This window comes from Mixophyes fleayi, chromosome 1, assembly GCF_038048845.1.
Source record: "Mixophyes fleayi isolate aMixFle1 chromosome 1, aMixFle1.hap1, whole genome shotgun sequence".
Lineage (NCBI taxonomy): Eukaryota > Metazoa > Chordata > Amphibia > Anura > Limnodynastidae > Mixophyes > Mixophyes fleayi.
The window spans coordinates 176,504,193-176,524,845 of NC_134402.1; the positions used below are offsets into that span (position 1 = coordinate 176,504,193).

General features: G+C 37.2%; 1 protein-coding gene across 1 annotated transcript in view; it reads right to left on the bottom strand.

The window, feature by feature from the left end:
* Positions 1-20,653, bottom strand: part of FGF5 (fibroblast growth factor 5) — a 42,565-nt gene continuing 21,912 nt past the window's right edge. The window contains exon 3 of the mRNA XM_075189746.1: positions 1-2,437. Coding sequence (XP_075045847.1) covers positions 2,087-2,437 — 351 coding nt within the window. The 3' untranslated portion in view covers positions 1-2,086. The remainder of the gene's footprint in view (positions 2,438-20,653) is intronic.

The following is a 20,653-nucleotide window of genomic DNA, read 5'->3' on the forward strand; positions in this document are numbered from 1 at the left end:
TAGGCAGAGAAATGGTCTAAATTATGTGGTGTCAGTTACAGTTAAAATTTCACATGACAACTATTTGTTAAAGAGTAATGTACACACAACTGCTTCAAATTTATGATTTATTTTTTTGCAAAAGGATCATGATCCACTGCAATCTTTGAAAGTTATGAATAAAATACATGTTATCGTATACATTTTTTTTAATGAAGACACCTATTCTCATAAACGACTTTATTTTGTCATTAACAAAATTAATCATTCTGAAACTTGAAATAAAAAAAAATCACCATTCATCCCACCTGACTACCATAACTTACCCACCATTCACCATATTTGACTGGTCTGCCAAGTGTGTGAGTGTATGCTGGACTATTTCTAACCTTAATAACACATTTTAATATTATATTTGCATAGCACAATCTAATTTTAGATATTTAGATATTCAATATTGTGCAAAATTGTCACTAGTTAGTTATGTATAAGGATTGCCCTATCTGCCCTCACCTGACCATCATCCAATGCAAACAATTATCTGAAAGGGTTCTGTCCTGCCAGTTGGGTAACCCAACAGGGAACGTTTTATGCAGTGCCATGTTATTTTTTTTAACTTCATATAGGACTCCAGCAAAGTCCACGTTTTTGCTGAGCAACATGCATGAGCAATATTCCAATGTAAAAATTCATTGTCGCAATTATATACCGCTATGGTATTAATTTTTGTGGGTTTTTTTAATTGATAGAATTATAGAATTCTTGTCTAAAAAGATAATCTTTTACATGTTCTCCTCCATTGAGGCTGAAGACAATGACACATGTGAAAACAAACTTAAACTGCGATTGATGTCAGCAGATTAAAACTACTATGCACCTTTGATGATTCTCATGCCACTAGGCTCACTCCACATATGGGTTTTATACCATTCACCAGCTCAAACCATTCTAATGCTTGGGATTTAAAATTTTGCTGGCCCCTTGCAATTTTGGCAAAGCCTCATACCTCAATGTTTTTTTCAATAAATTGCCAAACCATATTGCTACGATCATAGGAATGTATAGCTCACTTTATCTTGTGTCCAGGTTAAACTTGCATCTCTTAGTTTAAATGGGCCTTAGCCTTCCGCTTTAAATGCCCCTATTATAATCTAATGGATGAAACTGCCAATCAATTCTTAGGTCCCGACTTCATGGGAAAGGTTCACAAACTTAATTAATTACCATAATGGAAACATTATTTATTTTATTGCATTCCCAGCATAAACTCTCTTATAATGTGTCAAATATGACTTGTCCAGTGTGATGATATTTCCTGATAGTCTAAGGGAATAGGTGGGGCTATAACAGCCTTTATGCTACTGGTGCCTATTCTGCACAATGCGTTCACTGATACATCTGGCCAGGGATATTTCTATTAGTTTTGTGCACACAATAAGAAGCACATACTCTAAATTTTCACTTGTAAATTTATTGCCAGTAGAAAAACCACTTATTCCAACAAATGTCATTTCCCAGCATTCCTGCTACAAGAGATAAACATTTCAATCCGTGTCTCTCTCTGGCTTTGAAAAACATACTCATTTTTATGAGGTTTTCATAGCATAAATCTGTTTAAAAAAAAGTTTGCGTTAACTTTAACTTATGAGATATTAAATTGGGTCTAATTTCAGTATTGGTACTTGTTTCTTAACAATAACCAAATTGCAATATATATACAGTATATATATATTTATCAAATATTTATTTATTTTGTTTTCTAAGTGAGCTACATGAAAGTAATTGCGTTCTAGAGCATTATCCAATACTTTTGTCTATAAACTGTATATGAGGACTGCCTAGTCACTCTAAACTCTCTTGCATTGTTGCGGTAAACATTACATTACCTTAAATGATCACATATGTACTGTCCAGAAGCTTATCAAACTTTAGTGCATTGCCCTCTACTCAGAAAGCTCATATCCACTGTTATCATTAAACTACCTTTCCAATCAGTAATTAAAAAGTGGAAATTCTCAGAGCAATGAAGTGCAGAACACAATCCCTGTGCTGTCTTACAGTACAAGCATATTAGCGAGATATCTCCACCATTAAGAGCAAGTCATGTTTATCCAAAGCGGAATTTCAGCCTGTATCTAACAGGGCTGCTATTTTTCTTAGCTGGAGGCTTTATAGGTTTGGGTTTGACAGGTACTTGTGGAGTTTTTTTCTTCTCAGGAACCGTAACAGTGAAGGAGAGTTCAGGTGGCTCTGTATGTTTGATCCTAGGGAGGAAGTGCGTTGATATGTGTTGAGGTTTCACTCGCGGGCTGGATCCTTTTTTGGCCTTGCCTCTTTTATTAAGTGCCACATACCACCTCCTACCTGTCTTTTCAGTTCTGTAAGTAGCTGAGGCGTAGGTGTTATAACTGTTTTCCTGATACCTCTCCATAAATTTGCAGTCATCTGTAAATTTGGGCTGTAAAACAAAAGAAAACCGCAAATTACTTGTCAATTATGACCTAAAACAAATAAAATCTAAGTCTATCCTTACATACAGGGAAGGAGAAGATGCACGTGTTACCATGACATTTAAATAAATAAAGGTTTGCCTATGAAAATATATTTTTTATTTGTAATTAATACCCAAAGCCACATTGCCAGACACAGTCTTTCTTTTTAAGGAAATATTATGTCTGTTTAATGTACAAAATACTATACATTTCCTGACAGTAAATGAGAGGATATGTATTAAATAGAAAGTTATTTGACAAGGCATCTCCGGTAGGTGAGACTTTGGCCTCTGTAACAAAAATGTACTTAGGTAATCTCAGAAAAAAACCTTCATTAATCCAAATCTTTATATTGTGCACTCCTTTAAACGAATGAAATATTTATATACAATAATTAAAATAATTTTAGAAAGTGCTGCTAGGACAGTTAAGACTACTGTGTATGTGTAAACAAAAGAGAGTCAGGCGCTCTAAAACAAACAATAAATAAATTACTATGTGTCAGCATATATATAAATAGGTGATTTTGTGCTCTGTATAGCTATATTGGAGTATGCTCACCTGGAATTGATTTATTGTTTCATTTAGAGCGCCAAACTTTCTTTTGTTTTCACATACACAGTGATCTTAACTGTTCTGGCAGCACTTTCTCAAATGATTTTAATTACATAACTAATTTATTTAAACAAATGCACCTAGTTACCACTGATTTCTAAGTTACTTAATGAGACAAATACTTAGCATTGTGTAATTATTTTCTTAGACATAGAATTAGAAAAGATTAATATATGGTCATAAACCATGTTAATAATAAAAATATGAATTATTTAATGTAAATTGCAAGCATACTGTGGTACCTTATAGAATAGCAATCACCAGTGCACAGGGTATAATGGAATGTCTTAAAAATGTCAAACACATATCCATTTATTAAATGGATACAAAATACATAAAATGATATGGAACACATCAAATAATATGATAAACAATTTGAAATAGGCATAAAAGTATAAATATAGTCTGTAAACTTTGCAATAATGAATCAGTCTATTTAATCAGTGAACTATAGACTGTGGAACCTTGTTTTCCAGTTGAATAGCTACAGGATCAATTTAGTAGAAAGAAAGCCACAAAAGGGGTAAAGAATTAGGACCTGATTTTGAGTTACTACATAGGCAAAACCATGTTGCATTGGAGGGGGAGCTAAATTTAAAATGTGGGGGCAGGTTTATAGTTGGGATACGGCATGTCATAGATCAACTTTACTTTCAATGTAAAAATAAAGCCATCAAGTATTTGTGTGCTACAGGAAATGACAGCCAGTATTTGCCTTGCGTGCAAAAATATAAGGTAATTTGTACCCTTTGCATTGTAACGTAGTTTATTCAGGTGCAAAGTTGCTCATTTTCTTTGCTTTGCTCCTATCTCAAAATCAGGCCCTTATACCTTTATTGTTAATTCATTTAATAGATATTGCAAATGTTTGGGACACAGATATCCATTCTTCTAGTCATGATTTGCAAATGTGAACTAAAACAATATGTTATATGCAAGTCATTAAAAATACAGATAGATCTAATGACATATTGATGCACTGGTGTGATGAGCCTCAAACACTTGAAAGATGTGAAACAAGGTTTATAAACCAGATGTTTGAAAACAACTGGCAACTAATATGAGGTTGGGACAGTAAGATAACAAATGTGTGTTAAACCATTTTAACAAGAGATGTAGCACCAGGGTTGGGGAATTGAGTAATGTTTTTTTCATGTATATTCTGGGCTATATTATATGTGGGATAGTCAGGGGCTATATATAATATGCTGGGCAACTGTTTTTTTACTATGTTATCCAGTTTGAGCTATATAGTATATTTGAAAATGGAGGAATATATTATAGACGGGGTCATTTTTAGTGCATGATATGTTGATCATATGGGGTTATATGACTAATAATTTGGTCTATATAATATGATGGGAATTGGAGCTAAATGCTTGTTTAATAGGATTGTCACCTGGGGGTAATTTTATATGCTGGGGAATAAGGGGATATATACCTTGCTGGACAATTTTGGCTGTTTAATATGTCAATAATTAGGTTGTGTATGCTGGGAAATTGGAGGAAATACAATATGCTGATCAAATGGGGGCCACAAGGTTGTATAAGATTTATGATTAATATGGAACCAGGCACCCAGGGTTTCCCAGATGAACTCAAGTTCTATTCAGCATTGGACCAGTTGGCTGTAGAAGGGGGGCCCAAAAGGAAAGAGTGAGCAGGCCCCCACTTTTAATGCCAACCACCCCCATGCTGTACTGCCTCATGTTGTGGCTTTCCCTATGACTAGTCCTGCCTGTCCTATCCTGGTGCTGGTTACCACATTAGTAAGCAGCTCGAGGCTATAGTGTTAGTGCCAGTTATTCAGTTTTGCAGATATATGCTATTTTTATTTATTTGTTTAATTGTATAAAGATGCAACACATATCTTTACAGTAAGGCTTATGTATGTGTACAAGGTGCATATAAAGATGCTACATAGTCTTAATAGGATCCATAGGAGGTGGTGGGACATTTTTATGTCATAACACAGGCCTTATGTCCATCGTTAAATCAGGCAACATCTGTGTCGTTTTTATATGTCGTCTCTGTGCTTGAATGGGTTTCCTCCGGATGATCCAGTTTCCTCTTACATTGCAAAACCACACAGGTAGATTATTTGGCATCTGACAAAAAAATGTACCCTAGTGTGTGTTTGTGTGGTAGAGAGTTTAGGCTGTAAGCTCTATTGAGGCAGGGACTGATGTGGATTACTAAAAGTATCTGTAACACCCTGTGTAATATATTGACGCTATGTAAATAAAGGACAATAATGATATGTAAAAATTCCAAGTTTGTAATTTAGTAGCAATTTAAGTGAGTGTAATAAGATGCCTTCCAAAAATAATAGGAAAAAGTTGAAATAATTCAGGCTTGAAACCCATAGAGGTGAGGTAAGAAGAAAGACTGATTCGAAATCCTCTGCATCTCCACGTTGCCCTCTGTTATGTTTTGTAACTGCTGTAAAAAGTTTTACACATTACATATTGCAAAATATTATGGGCCACCCATTAGACTCTTATCAAAGGATAGTCAGGCTTCCTCTAAGTACATTAGTTATATATTTAAAGAATGACACATATCATTTACACTCCCAAACATGTCACCATTTAAGATAAAGTTTTAGGATATATTTCTGCTCATTTTGTAATAATTATGTAGTGCTAATTGCACAGGCATTCACACTAGCTTTAAGCTGTTTTTATTGGAAATACTGAGGCTCATGCATTCTCTGAAGTGTAAGGGATACTTTCTCTAATTTGTGATCATTAAATGAGAAAATATAGCATGCTTTGCAGACTCATCTGTATCATGTTGCTTCTTTGTGCATTCTGTGGCTCAAGGCCAAAAGACATCTGCCTTCCAGTTTCTTGAACAATGATAATGTTTGCAACTGACGACCTTCAGCCTCTTCATTATAGCCCCTCATTATATAATGAAATAATTTAATATCTGCAATTTGTTTGGGATGCTTGAACATTTATTTATCACTATGTATGTGAAGCAATATATATTAAACTAATCGTCAAAGAGATAAGGGAGACCCATTGTTTATATTCTTGGCCAGCTAAGTGGGAAGAAAGCTTTAAAAAAACTTGTATACAAAAAGAACATGTTTTATATGTTGAACAGAAGGAAATACAACGGAGCTGTGCAAAAATGTATATTTTTTTATCACATTAGCTTTTTAGTTATATTGGCCATCTATAAATTTCATTATGTGCATATGCACCTATTTGTCCACCTGCAGCATATATAGGTGCTGCCTACATTACACTTTTGGGTGCTGCCTCCATAAAATGGCTCAGCACCTACTTTCCTGTACTTCAAGCACACATGGAAATGTATATGGTGAGGGAAATGTTCTCCTACCATGGAAATGTATATGGTGAGAGAAATGTTCACTTATCATGGAAATGTATATGGTGAGGGAAATGTTCTCCTACCATGGAAATGTATATGGTGAGGGAAAAGTTCACTTATCATAAAAATGTATATGATGAGGGAAATGTTCACTTACCATGGAAATGTATATGGTGAGGAAATGTTCACTTACCATGGAAATGTATATGGTGAGGAAATGTTCACTTACCATGGAAATGTATATGATGAGGGAAATGTTCACTTACCATGGAAATGTATATGGTGAGAGAGACGTTCACTTACCATGGAAATGCATATGGTGAGGGAAATGTTCACTTACCATGGAAATGTATATGATGAGGGAAATGTTCACTTACCATGGAAATGTATATGATGAGGGAAATGTTCACTTACCATGGAAATGTATATGATGAGGGAAATGTTCACTTACCATGGAAATGTATATGGTGAGAGAGATGTTCACTTACCATGGAAATGCATATGGTGAGAGAGATGTTCACTTACCATGGAAATGCATATGGTGAGGGAAATGTTCACCTATCTTTGATTGTTTTGTGTAAGGACCATCCGATTCATTAATTCCAATGTTTACTTTTTCCCCTAAGAGAGTGCTCGTTGAAGTCTTATTTATGCTTTATATTATGAGAGTGCTGGGACATCAAGACTGTCTTTATATCACGTGTTGTTATTATTGTACAGTATAATGTTGTACTTTGTTAGACATTCATCTATAAATGTGTCTTCTTGTATAAAGATGATAAGGTGTACCGATGAAGTATAGGTCAAGGTGTATAAATATATATTTAAGTTGTACCTATAGTTTTGTTGGGTTATCATCTCCAAAGCAAAAAAGCTATTTGTTTGTATGTTTTTTCTTTGTTTTTGTTTTTTTACAAAGAAAAAATATATATTTTCAAGACAAATGTTGAGAATATAGTCACAAACTTGGAAATACCTACTTTGCCCATTTGTTTCTTATTTCTAATTGATATAAAGGAATCAATATGGTAAACTGTATTGACTGCTTTTCTCTTATTTATAGAATTTTAAACCTTTTTGTTCTTTTATTTTCCAAATCTTGAGATTATGGGACATAAAGTGCATCATAATATATAGGAGTAAAAAACATAATCTATTTTTCTCCCGGTATTCAGTACAATAAAGACAAATAAAGTGAAAACATTCCCAATTGCTTTACAATTGTGCAGTCTGACTTCACTACAAAGAGAGATGCTGTATTGGGCTGGACGAATTTGTCAGAGCAACTTCATCACTGTGACAGATCTTAGTCTGAAAATGACATTGCAGTGAGTGAGATTCATTTAAACAATGCTGTTTTCAGTAGCAATATGTATCATTGTTTAAGTTAATTACAAATTATTTTTATGTAAACAATAAAAGCTAGCAAATAAATTGCTGGTTAATCTCACACAACAACCCCATAACAGATCTGTATCTATAACATGGGGTTTTGTAGCTTGTGTGTTCCATGTCTAGGCATTTAAAGCAACAACCTTAAAATCATCTGATTTATGCAAAGCTATTATAAATAGGTAAGAAATGTACTACAATGTTTCAGGAAAATAGCATCATCAGTATTTATGTGTACAATAATCATGTCATTTTGTTTAATAGGCATATATCATTATTAAGCCACATATTTAATTAAACATAATTGTGACATTTATTAAAACTAGTCTAGACAACTGCATAAAATAGCAACCAATCCAACATTTGTGTTCTATTTCCAAACATGTATTGAAAAATGACAGTTAAAATCTGATTTTGGCCACAGCACCTTGGTTGGAACAGTTACTTTTGCACCATAAATGTCGCATATTCTGCAATGGGTTGCAAATTAAGTCACCACAAGTCAACCATGTTAATTTATAAATATTGCACTTAATAAAACAAATAATTCATGTTGTGCTAATTCAGTCATTCTAGAGCAATTTATCTAAACTATATGTACTGTATAACTCACAGTGTATGTAATCCATACTGAATCCAATTACCATTAGCTTAAAGGAATAATGATGTTACAAAGTGTTAACCAGTCTAGACAGGTGCAAGCCAAGTAACATAAATAGAAATGGCCAGTCACATATCAATTTCATCTTTGTAACAAATATATAGATTATCACTAGATTTTATGCATCTAACGCCAATTATTTACATATAAAATTATATATGCAGGGCTTATAAATAAAGCTTAAAAAAATCAATTTCCAAGAATTTGTTGTGAGATGCGATAGATTAGATAGATATAGATAGATTAGAGAGATTAGAGAGATAGATGGATAGACACATAGATAGATAGATAGATAGATAGATAGATAGATAGATAGATAGATAGATAGATAGATAGATTTGAGTCCAGTAGATGGGTTGGCCCTCATAACAGGAGGAATGAATTTGTACACGTTGTATTTTTCTTAACATAATAAATACGTAAAATACACAACTTAAAACACAAATTAAAAATAGAGTTAGAAAATAAATAAACTGTGGGGAAATACATGGATCATTTCACGGTCATGGCAAATGATGGAATAACCCTTTATTTTTGAGTTTTTCTTAAGCACCTTGACACTTGAGATACACTCCTAAAATATTTATTTGTTCACTTGAATAGAATTCAAAAAGACAATATTCATAAATACCTGTTAACCCCCCCCCCCCCCTTTTTTTTTTAGAACACTGTAGGCACAGGAGTAGAAAATGAGGACTGCCTCCTTTTAGTACATCTGGATGCAGATTTTTAATAAGACAAAAAAGTTGATCCTGATGTATCCTTAAATATATATATATATTGTCATAGTTCTAATACAAATACATATTAAACACATGCTATGATATATATGTTTAATAAGAGAAGAACATGGAATACTGTAGGAAAAAATGTGCAATGATGAGTTCTGGCAAAGTCAGGTATTGAAAATGCAGGGTGATGATGCCAATGATGCCAGCAGTATTTAAGCTATTTTATTTGAGTTATTTTATTTTTGAATGGGGACATCACTATCATAATTAACATCAATTGGTGTTAGTATTCTAGTAGAGCTTTACGTGTTAGAACTTCTATGAAACAAAGGTTCTTTGAAGTCATAGAGATACCAATACTCAAAGATGAAGCACAAAGGACAGTAAGAATTTGCAAGCATTTTGGTGCTTTGATAAACCTGATGATTGATATGCCACATTATTCATCCTTTTTGTTAAAATATTGAAATAAATCAAACTAGGATTGTGATGAAAAGTGTTATATTTTTAAACCAATCTGAATTACCGTATTTTTCGCTCCATAAGACGCACCTGACCATAAGACGCACCTAGTATTCTGAACCAAATAGTGTGATAAAATATTTAATAAATATATATTGACAGTGGGTATTGGCACAAAAAAGGATGATAATAAAGCTTTTGTATGATTACACACACATAGCAATATAAAAGCTGGTGGTTCACATGAATGTGAATAGGTCTCTCAAATGGCAGTTGGAGCTCAAATCAGAAAGTTTCAATATGTCCACACTTGCTTGGGATAAAACCTCAAAAGGAAAGGGAAAGAGAAATGGGGGGGGGGGGGGGTGGCAGTCAGCGGATTTGCAATATAAAAAAAACTATAAACTAAATCGTATGGAAAGGATGCAATAATCAAAAATGCAACACAAATGAAAATGATACTAGAATAGTAACTGAGTGGGGGATAATGGAAATGTCCCATAAATGACTGGAAATAGGGAAAGGTAATCTAAAATTTAATGGCTGAACAAAATGGCCATACAGACCAGAGATACACAAATAAAAACATAAAAGCACTCAGAAAATAATACCGTGTTCCGGATGTAAATGTCAAACATCGACTCACGCTAAATATGATTGAAGATGCGTGAGAATGCAGCCTGGCAAAAGAAGACCGGGATCGAGTGTCCTCCAGAACGGGCAGGATGATCGCAGCGTTCAAGCTCGTCTAAGCGGAGATCTGTGGAACGCAAATCTCTCCACTTCCGGTCTAAGGGTGCCGGATTGAATCAAAATAGTGTTTCAACGGAGAGTTTCTGCAGTATTCACTCCATAAGACGCACGCACTTTTTTCCCCACTTTTTTTGGGGGGAAAAGTGCGTCTTATGGAGCGAAAAATACGGTAAACATCATTTATTTTATCACATTATTAAAATTTATGTTTTTCTTCAAACTATTAAGAGTTTTTCACTTTTTATTAGCTTTGATTGATTAGCATCTACTGATTATGGAATTGTGTTCCTTATGAATGTATGTACTTAGAGCTGTCATTTTATTCACACTTCTGTGCCATATTCACCATCCCAACTCCAGCTTTTAGTTGCAAAGTTTGAAATGCATTATTTCATGAACACGGACATATAGATCCATTTACAATGACTAACTAATATTAATCTGTACTGTTGCTGAACATAAAAAAATCAATCAGAAGTATTAATCATGGTAGTATGAGCTTACCATTCATATACTGTATAATAGTTGTTGGGGTTCATACCCACACTATTCCTCATCCTATGGGCAATTGAAAATTACACCAGTGATATGAAAGACTAAAATAACCCCACACCTGTTCTGTGCTATACATTCTACTGGCACTCTGAATAACATCAGTGGATTATAGGATCAGCAATACTACATATATTTTATTCTCCTTAAACATCCGTTTGGCTAACTACAATTTTATCAGGGAAAAGCATAAAATATTCAGAAAATACCAAAATGCTTTCCTGGATTAGGCATTGTGCCCTCAGAGAGGGGGCTATGTAACCAGATCATAGACAGCGGAGATACCCTTTGAATTTGAGAAATGTGATGTTGTTTGAGAAGATGCAGATTTCAGTGATCAAAAGAATGAACCTATTTGTTATCCAGAATAGCTCAATCATTGCATTGCTGTGCTAGTCCACATAGATGACATCAGACTTTCAAAAATGTTTCATGTTTAATAATTATTTTACATGGGTGTGCAGAAGCCAAAACAGCAAATTACATCTGTTCCTCATACGAAAAAATAATGTGCAATCTGCAAAATATTTTACGCATCATAAGTACTAACTACAAACACAGTATTAAACAAGTGTACTCAGCTATAAGTTATGTGAAGAGGTATTTCACTTTTCATCAAACAAGTGAAAAACTGCTACCCAGGTAACTGCCAAAAATAATTCACAGTGACCAATCCTCTAGGCAGACCTGCTTTGCAGTGTGAATTAGTTGATTCATACACAGGGGAAGGGCCAGTGATGGTGCAGTAACCAAGCATTTTCATCGGTATCTGGTCCCATCTGTACTGTACACTGTTCTAAAGATGTGGGAAGACTTGTAGCTGTCTATAGGGAAGTGATGAGGTATAAGATGCTGCAGTAAAATATAATGCAATAGGGTGGTGAGCGTTTTTGATTAGAAACTACAGTATGCTGCTCCTTCTTAAAAATAATGGTTCAAATCTAATGCTAGGAGCGCAAAACTATACTTAACTCAGCTGGTATTTTCAGCAATATTAAAAATAATAATAATATAAGGGTATATCAGTTTTGATTAGACAAAACTTAGATAAATAGTATTCTCATAAGACCCATTAGGCTTCTTATTCCAGATAGAGTATAACATGTAAATGAAGCGAATTAGATTAAGAAATATTACTTTAACTTACGCACAACGATCATAGTCAGAATGCAAAAATGTAAAAAAAAGTTAAAACTTAATCCTATATATTGTTCACGATGGAAACAAATATAAATAGGGGTTAAAATGAGTAAACAAAGTAAAATGTGTATACTCTTACATAGGTAGCTTCTACCAATGTAAGAGTATACACATTTTACTTTGTTCACTTTATTCAGAAATGCTGTTTTTGATATGCAGAGTTTCAGCAGAGTACTTGCAGTGGGCATGGGTGACTATGGTCTTGTAAAGTACTAACCCGATAAACCAGGGTTTCCCAAACCCAGTCCTCAGGGCTCCCTAACAGTGCAGGTTTTCTGGATCACATGTGACATAATTAGCACCACCTGTAGATCTGTTACAATGTGTCAGTCAGTAATGAATACACCTGTGCTCCAGCAAGGCGATAGGGAAAACTTGCACTGTTAGGGAGCCCTGAGGACTGGTTTTGGGAAACCCTGCTATAAACTAATCTGACTAATGCTCTTACTCTTACCCTGCTCCGTCCGATGATGCTTTCAGTTAAATGTCGGGATAGCACTGAACAATGTATTTTACCTTCATGCTTCACATGGGCATCAAACAGACAGCAGCCAATGAACATGCAGACTTAGATTGCCATAAAGGTTGCCAATGGACTCCAAGGGCCTGATTCATTAGTGATCTTATCTTGTGCAAAAGTTAAGATGCTTATTTTAAGAAGAAACAGGGAGATAAGAGTGAAGTTAAGATGGATTTTCATCTTAACTTAAGAAATGATTTTGCTTCTTATCTCCCTTTTCTGGGCATGCACGGAGTGGATTTGTTTAAGATAAGCAAAAAACGGCAGATAAGAACACTAATGAATCAGGCCCCAAGTCTACAGCAACAAGGTACAAATGGGAAAGTCCATTTTTTCCTTCTGATATCATAAAATCACTTGACATATATGTCCATGTAGTAGATTATTGCATATTATGGTAAAACATATGTGTGTGCTACATGATGTATATTTATTTATTCTACAGTGTTTCTGGTTACTTTGTTCCTTCCCCTCTTTGTGTCCTTGCCCCAGTCCAAAACTGTGTACAAGATTGTACTTAATCACTCTAGTGCCTGAAGCAGAACCTTTTCATCACTTACAGAAACTACCATAAACATGTGAATGTTAATAGTGTATAATATAAAGACAAAGATATATAAACAAGGTAGACGCCACCAGCAGTACAAGATGTTAATACACAATAATGTAATGATAATGTTATAAAAAATTAACACACAAGCGCAGATATATTCTATATTATATATAGGAAGCACATGACTATACACATGCAAGTCATGTAAATGAAAACATGTCCCTTACTGTCAATAGTTATACAATAAATTAGGGACCAGCAAGGATTATTTTAGAATAAAAACTGACATTTTAAATAACTAAGGGGTAGTTGAAAGTATTTGGGGTGTTAAGTTAAAATTTTTGCAGATATGTGCAATTGAGCCTTTGATCAAACCATCCAAATTGTAATTTAAAGTGTGTATAAGCAAATTGCACAACACACACACATTTTTGGAGGTAGATAATAGAGTAATTAATCCTGTTCCACATGCAGATTATCTTGGAATCTCAATAGATTCACATTTATGTATACTCATCTATTTCACTTTCACGACACATACAAACCCCCTGGCCATATGTGCTAACACTTTCCCCCCCACAAAAAAAAAACATAATGCTATTTCAAGCTTTGATTTTCCCTACCAGGATTACTGTATTCTTCTTTTTCCCAGGCTCACCAGCTTTTGTTTCCACTCTCTTCATACTACTCTAAATGGAGTTGCAACAATTGTAGGCTCATCATCTCATTCTATATTTGTCATGCTTTTATTTCAATCTTTCGGCTGGCTACCTGTCAAATCCCATGCATGGTTGAAACCCGTACATCTTCAAGGCTCTTCTCACTTTTGCACCTACTTACTTCTCAGACTTAATATCTCACAATATTCCTGCTTGCTTTCTACTCTGTTCTGCAGCTGGTTCACTTCGTATCCTACATACTATCATGGCCTTATCTCAACTAACACCTTTCTCCTATGTTGATCCATATCTCTGGAACTCCGTTCTTTTGAAAAATGCACCTAAAATGCTCCCTTCTTACCTTCAAAACTATCCTTAAGTCAAGTAGTCAAAAAAGCATGTTGCCCCAATTTGCAATTTAACCCCCATGGTCCAAGTGTCAGGAGCCGCAGCGGCCTCGGGCACCGCCGCGACTCACTTCCTGGTTCTAGTGAGCGTCCCGGCCGTCTCCATGACGACCGGGGCGTCACTTCCGGTTCTCGGCCCCGACCATTGCCAAGGCAACGGCCAGATGCCGAGTGTGACAAGCGGTGCGCCCCGGCAAGTGAGCCAGCCCGGCGCATGCGCCAGGATAGCCTGCGGGCTAATTAATGTCAGGGGCATGGGTTGTGATGTATTGCAGGGCTAAGCCCTGATTGGCCAAAGTCTGTATATAAGGCAGGGATGGCTTAGCCTCCCTGCCGGTTATAGCGTCCAGTTTGCCTGTTAGCTTAACTTGCTCCTGCTCCTGCCTTGTATTGGTGAAAACCTGTTGGACTGATTACCTGTGTATGACCCCTTGCCCGGATTTGGACCCTGCCTGTGTATCTTGTGACCCTGACCTTCTTGCCTGTATCTGGACCTAGCTATCGTGCCTGTGACCCTGTTCCCCAGATTGTGTATTGGTTTCCTTGTCTGCTGCCGGCCCTCGACCCTTGCCTGGACTTACTCCGCTTTCCTGGGTTCTCCCTAGTTGGTACGCACTTCACGACCCTCTGCTAGTCTGCGGCTAAGTCTGTCCCCACCACTAGGGGCTCCAGTGAACTCCTGACTGGCAGAGCAGACTCCAGGTTGAAAACTTGAAAAAGGCCTTTGTATCTGCTCAGGTCCTTAGACACCCAGATCCTAAAAAAACATTTGTTCTTGAGGTCGACGCCTCTGATGTCGGTGCTGGTGCTATATTATCTCAGAAGGACTCTCATACTCACCGTCTGCACCCATGTGCCTACTTCTCGCGTAAGTTCTCTTCAGCCGAAACCAACTACGATGTGGGCAATAGGGAACTACTGCCAATTAAATGGGCCTATGAGGAGTGGCGACATAGGCTGGAGGCTGCAATACATCAAATCTCTGTTATCACGGACCATAAAAACTTATAGTATATACAATCGGCCAAACACCTGAACCCCAGACAGGCCCGTTGGTCGCTGTTCTTTACTCGTTTTAATTTCGTAATCACCAGGTTATAAAAATGTCCGGGCAGATGCGCTATCTCGGAGCTTCTTGGCACATCATGTTCCAGTTACTAATCCGGAACCCATCATTCCTTCGTCCATAATTCATGCTGGGCTAACTCAAGACCTGAGCACAACACTTCAAAGGTTCCAAAGACTAGCTCCTGATAATATGCCAGAGGGATGTCTATTCGTTCCGGTTCATTTAAGGAAGGCGGATCTTGCAGAGGCACATAATAGTAAGACTGCTGGACATCCTGGAATCCAGAAAACGCTGGAAATTCTCTCCCGACTGGTCTGGTGGCAGTCATTGTCTGCTGACGTCAAAAGCTATGTCCTCTCTTATGATAACTGTGCCAGGAATAAAGTCCCCAGGAGCCGACCTGCAGACCAATTGGTTCCATTGCCCATCCCTGCGAAGCCTTGGACACACTTGTCAATGGACTTTATAGTCGATCTACCACTCTCTGCAGGACATATCACCATATGGGTGGTAGTTGACCGCTTCAGCAAAATGTCACATTTCATACCGTTACCTAGGCTCCCTAGTGCCCGAGATTTGGCTATCATGTTTATCCAGCATATATTCCGTCTTCATGAACTTCCTACCGATATCTTGTCGGATCGTGGCTCACAATTTATAGCACAATTTTGGAAATCCTTTTGTACCCTGCTTGGAATCAAGATTAGCCTGTCGTCTGCATACCACCCTCAGTCTAATGGGCAGACTGAAAGGGTTAATCAGTCCTTGGAACAGTTCTTACGATGCTACACTTCCGAATTTCACGACAACTGGTCGTCCTTATTGCCCTGGGCAGAATTCGCCTATAACAATTCATATCATTCATCTACGCAAATCTCGCCATTCTATTGCAACTTTGGTTTCCATCCCAGATCCAATTCCTTGTATTCCCTCAGATCCGCTGGTATTCCGGAGATTCGTTCCACAGCGGCTGACCTCAAGGTCATTTGGAAAAAAGTGCAATTCGCTTTAAGACGGGCCTCATTTTCTGCGAAAAAAAATTCTGATCGCCACTGTACCACCTGCTCCCTTAAAGTGGGCCAGAAAGTGTGGCTTTCTACACGAAATATTAGGCTCAGACAGCCTTGCAGGAAATTGGGCCCTAAATTCATCGGTCCGTTTCTCATTGTTAAGCAGATCAATGCCGTGGCATTTAGGTTGAAAATTCCTGGGTCATTAAGGATACCAAACTCATTCCATTGCTCTTTGCTTAAGCCTGTGCTACACCCAAGTCAATCCCAGCTTCCAAGTCCACATGTACAGAATCGGAATAAGCCTCAAAAATACATAATTCAGAAGATTCTCGATTCTAAGAACGTGCAGGGCCAGGTGCACTTCCTGGTACAGTGGAGGAATCGCGGCTTGGAAGAGCGGTCCTGGGACCCGCGGAGAAAACTTAATGCTACAAAACTTTTAAGAGAATTTTTCAAAAAATTCCCTAAAAAGCCTGGGTGTCGGGGTTCCTTAACCCCTCCTCAAGGGGGGGTTACTGTCAGGAGCCGCGGCGGCCTCGGGCACCGCCGCGACTCACTTCCTGGTTCTAGTGAATGTCCCGGCCGTCTCCATGACGACCGGGGCGTCACTTCCTGTTCTCGGGCCCGAGCGTTGCCAAGGCAGCGGTCGGATGCCGAGTGTGACAAGCGGTGCGCCCCGGCAAGCTTAGCCTCCCTGCTGGTTATAGCGTCCAGTTTGCCTGTTAGCTTAACTTGCTATTGCTCCTGCCTTGTATTGGTGAAAACCTGTTAGACTGATTACCTGTGTATGACCCCTTGCCCGGATTTGGACCCTGCCTGTGTATCTTGTGACCCTGACCTTCTTGCCTGTATCTGGACCTAGCTATCGTGCCTGTGACCCTTGACCCCGGATTGTGTATTGGTTTCCTTGTCTGCTGCTGGCCCTCGACCCTTGCCTGGACTTACTCCGCTTTCCTGGGTTCTCCCTAGTCGGTACGCACTTCACGACCCTTGCTAGTCTGCGGCCAAGTCTGTCCCCACCACTAGGGGCTCCAGTGAACACCTGACTGGCAGAGCAGACTCCGGGTTGTGCTGTACCGGCTAGAGGGGTTCCTAACACCAAGCAGATATGTGCACTTAATTTTATATTTTATATATTTTTTTTACCACATTAGAATATAAGCTTTTTTGGGGTCAGGGTCCTCATCCATGTGTATTGTCAATGCTTTCATAGCCACTTTTAAATAACAACATTTAAGTCCTGATATAAGCCAGAGACAAAATAACATGCATGTTTCAAAATCCTACTCCAGCTTAGCACTTGCATACACGGTGGCTCAGTGGTTAACACTTCTGCCTCAAAGCGCTGGGGTGAAGAGTTCTATTCCCGAACAGGGCCTTAGCTCTGTGAGTTTGTATGTTCTCCCTGTGATGCACAGGTTTCCTCCGGGTGCTCTGGTTTCCTCCCACACTCCAAAAAACATACTGGTAGGCTAATTGCCTGCTGACAATAGTTTGTGTATGTGTGTTAGGGAATTTAGACTGTAAGCTCCAATAGAGCAGGAACTGATGTGAATGACAAAAATATTCTTTGTACAGTGCTCTGAAATTGGTAAATGATGAAGAAATGAGCCTACATTTTTTTTCAGGAGACAGAATATTATACTTGGTAAAACCAAATCTCATTATACCTTTTCTTATGCATTGTGTTTAATCATTTTGTTGATAATCATTTTGCTGTTGGCATGCCACAAGGCTTGTTTATAAATAGCGTTCACATATCACATATTGCTAATAAAAATGAGGATAAGTGTATAGCTGTATGAAACTCATGCTAAGAGTTATATAAAGCACTTAGCTGTTTAGAAATAATTAGACCATGAAATAACTTGCTGCCAAACCAGAAAAAAAAAAGAACAGATGTCATTTTTGCTTTATCTTATTGTTTAGACCTACAATCATTAAACATTTGGGTCAAGTTTCTCCATTATTTGTGTTGCTTCTGATGAGCTGAGGAATTACACTTCTTAACCTTGGACTGTAACCTGTCTAATTGGAATCCACTTACAGCACTCTGCTTTCTGTGATAATTAACCAGAAGGTGGACGGTTTAATTTAATTTTTACTTAGTGCCCTTGACATAAATCATTCTGCAAAATGCATAATTAAGACTTTAAACTGTACATTTGGTAGATCACTAGCGCGTTAAGAAGGTATCATTTTGTAGTATAATGCCCCTCTCACTTCTTCTAAAAGACAATGTGTACAGGGGAAATTCTGCATCAGCATTTTTCCAAGTAGCATTATATTTATATAGAAAAACAAAATTATAAAAAGGCATAAAGAAAAGTGGTAATTCCTTTGCCGATCATTTCAGCATTGGGCTGCATCCTAAAGATTTCTCGTTTCTTATTTGGGGTGGGCAAGTATAAAATAATGTGCAAGTTTTAAAGATATTTTTATTAAATCATTCGCTGAAAAAATTAAGTCAGAACTATTTACTATTTAACATATTACTTTACTTTTTATTCCCTGTCTATTGAGTGCATATCGCATGTTGCCAAAAAAAGAAACTGCAAGAACATTGATAATTATGTTCATAAACCAATGTTAGGTTGGTGTTATATGTTTACTACTCAAGTGTATGTACGAATTAATTTTGTAAATTAATTCAATATCCCAAAATTGTTGAAAATGTAAAAAATGTCAAAATTTGCAATATCATTTTACTCATCTCCGTAAAAATAACTTGTGAAGCTGTAAAATTACTAGCATTCAGTTCAAATTACATTTTGTGATGGCTTGCAGCTATAATGGGGCTATTATACCTGTTTTCATGGGAAAGTTCATGGCTTGGTGCCTGAAAATGGAGGTAACCTTAGGAATTCAAAATTTTTGTCCTTCAAATGTGAGAATCTCTTTGCTGAATGAGGGCCAGAAGCAGAAATGCACCTCTTATGGCTCTCACGGGCAATATTTTGTGAGATTAATGACATTTATTTGTGGTACATGACATACAAGATTTTTTTTCTGTTGTACAAAATATTTATCAGGGTTAGAGAAATAGGTGGTCTGTTGTCAATGTAGTAGGCAGGTGCATAGCATCCTTCCCCCCATAATTTTATTTGAATTTTACGGGGCATATTCAATTGTTCCCGTTTTCTGCTGCGGAAAAAGTATTACCGATATTACGGAAATACTAAGCCGAATCCTGCGTGAAAGGTACCGTAATAACGGTATTTACGGGCACTCTTACCGTAATGGCGGTAATAGTGTGCGCGCCGTGTTACTTTAGGTAGTAACGCCAACAATTGAATATGCCCCTACATGTCTTTGGAGGCAGCAGAGACAGTTTGTTATACTAGACTTTCAGGTCCACATGTAGAGTTGGGTGGATATGCTTTAAAAATACAGATGCGGCCAAAAAAAAATCTGTATTTTACATAACATGCTGAGTCAAATGTATCTTATGGAATATGATATCATACGTTATGCAGTAGAGAGAGACTCGAGTCTTCGTCATCAACTTGATAATGATGACTGGCATTTTATGGTTATAAGGTTTAAAAATATTTAAATTAATTCATTTAAAAAATAAATAGCGTTCAAACATGTCAGCCAGCCTTAGCTCATTCAGCACTGGGCTAAATTCGCTATGGGAATCAGTACCACAAACAATTCACACCCATCCCTATGAAAATACAGCCTGCGCTGAAACTGAACTTCTTTGATGCATTGTAGTTGGAAAGATATTCCTAATTTGTAAAAATTAATAGAAATTCTTATGTGTCTAGTTAAGAGTGGCTTGGAGATCAGAAAACTGGGGAAATGTGGATGAATGAGTAAAATCACTAAGAAATGTAATGCCACCTGTCAGCCATGGAGTGGAAAATGTTCAGATAAGGCCCAGGGTAAACAAGGGGTTTCCAAAAATGAGAAGAGAAGAATGAGAGGCTAGCAAGTAATGTTTATTAGCGTGGTTGCAGATTGATAGTGGAAACACTATTATTGGAAAAGTCCAAGTTAAAGTGGGATGGTGGCAGGGGATGCAACCATAAAAGGGAAGACAGTGTGGGGCGTTTGATATTGTCTACCTCTATCCGGACCCAAACTTTTGTCGGTGAACCTGCATTCCATTGGGCACATTTGACAAGCTGTGCCATTTGGTAGTATCTTTTAAAGTTAGGTACCCCAGTCCTACCCTAGGAATGTCTTTGGAGAATTTTAAGTCAAATTCTGGTACGTTTTTGTCCCATATATTGGAGGAAGTA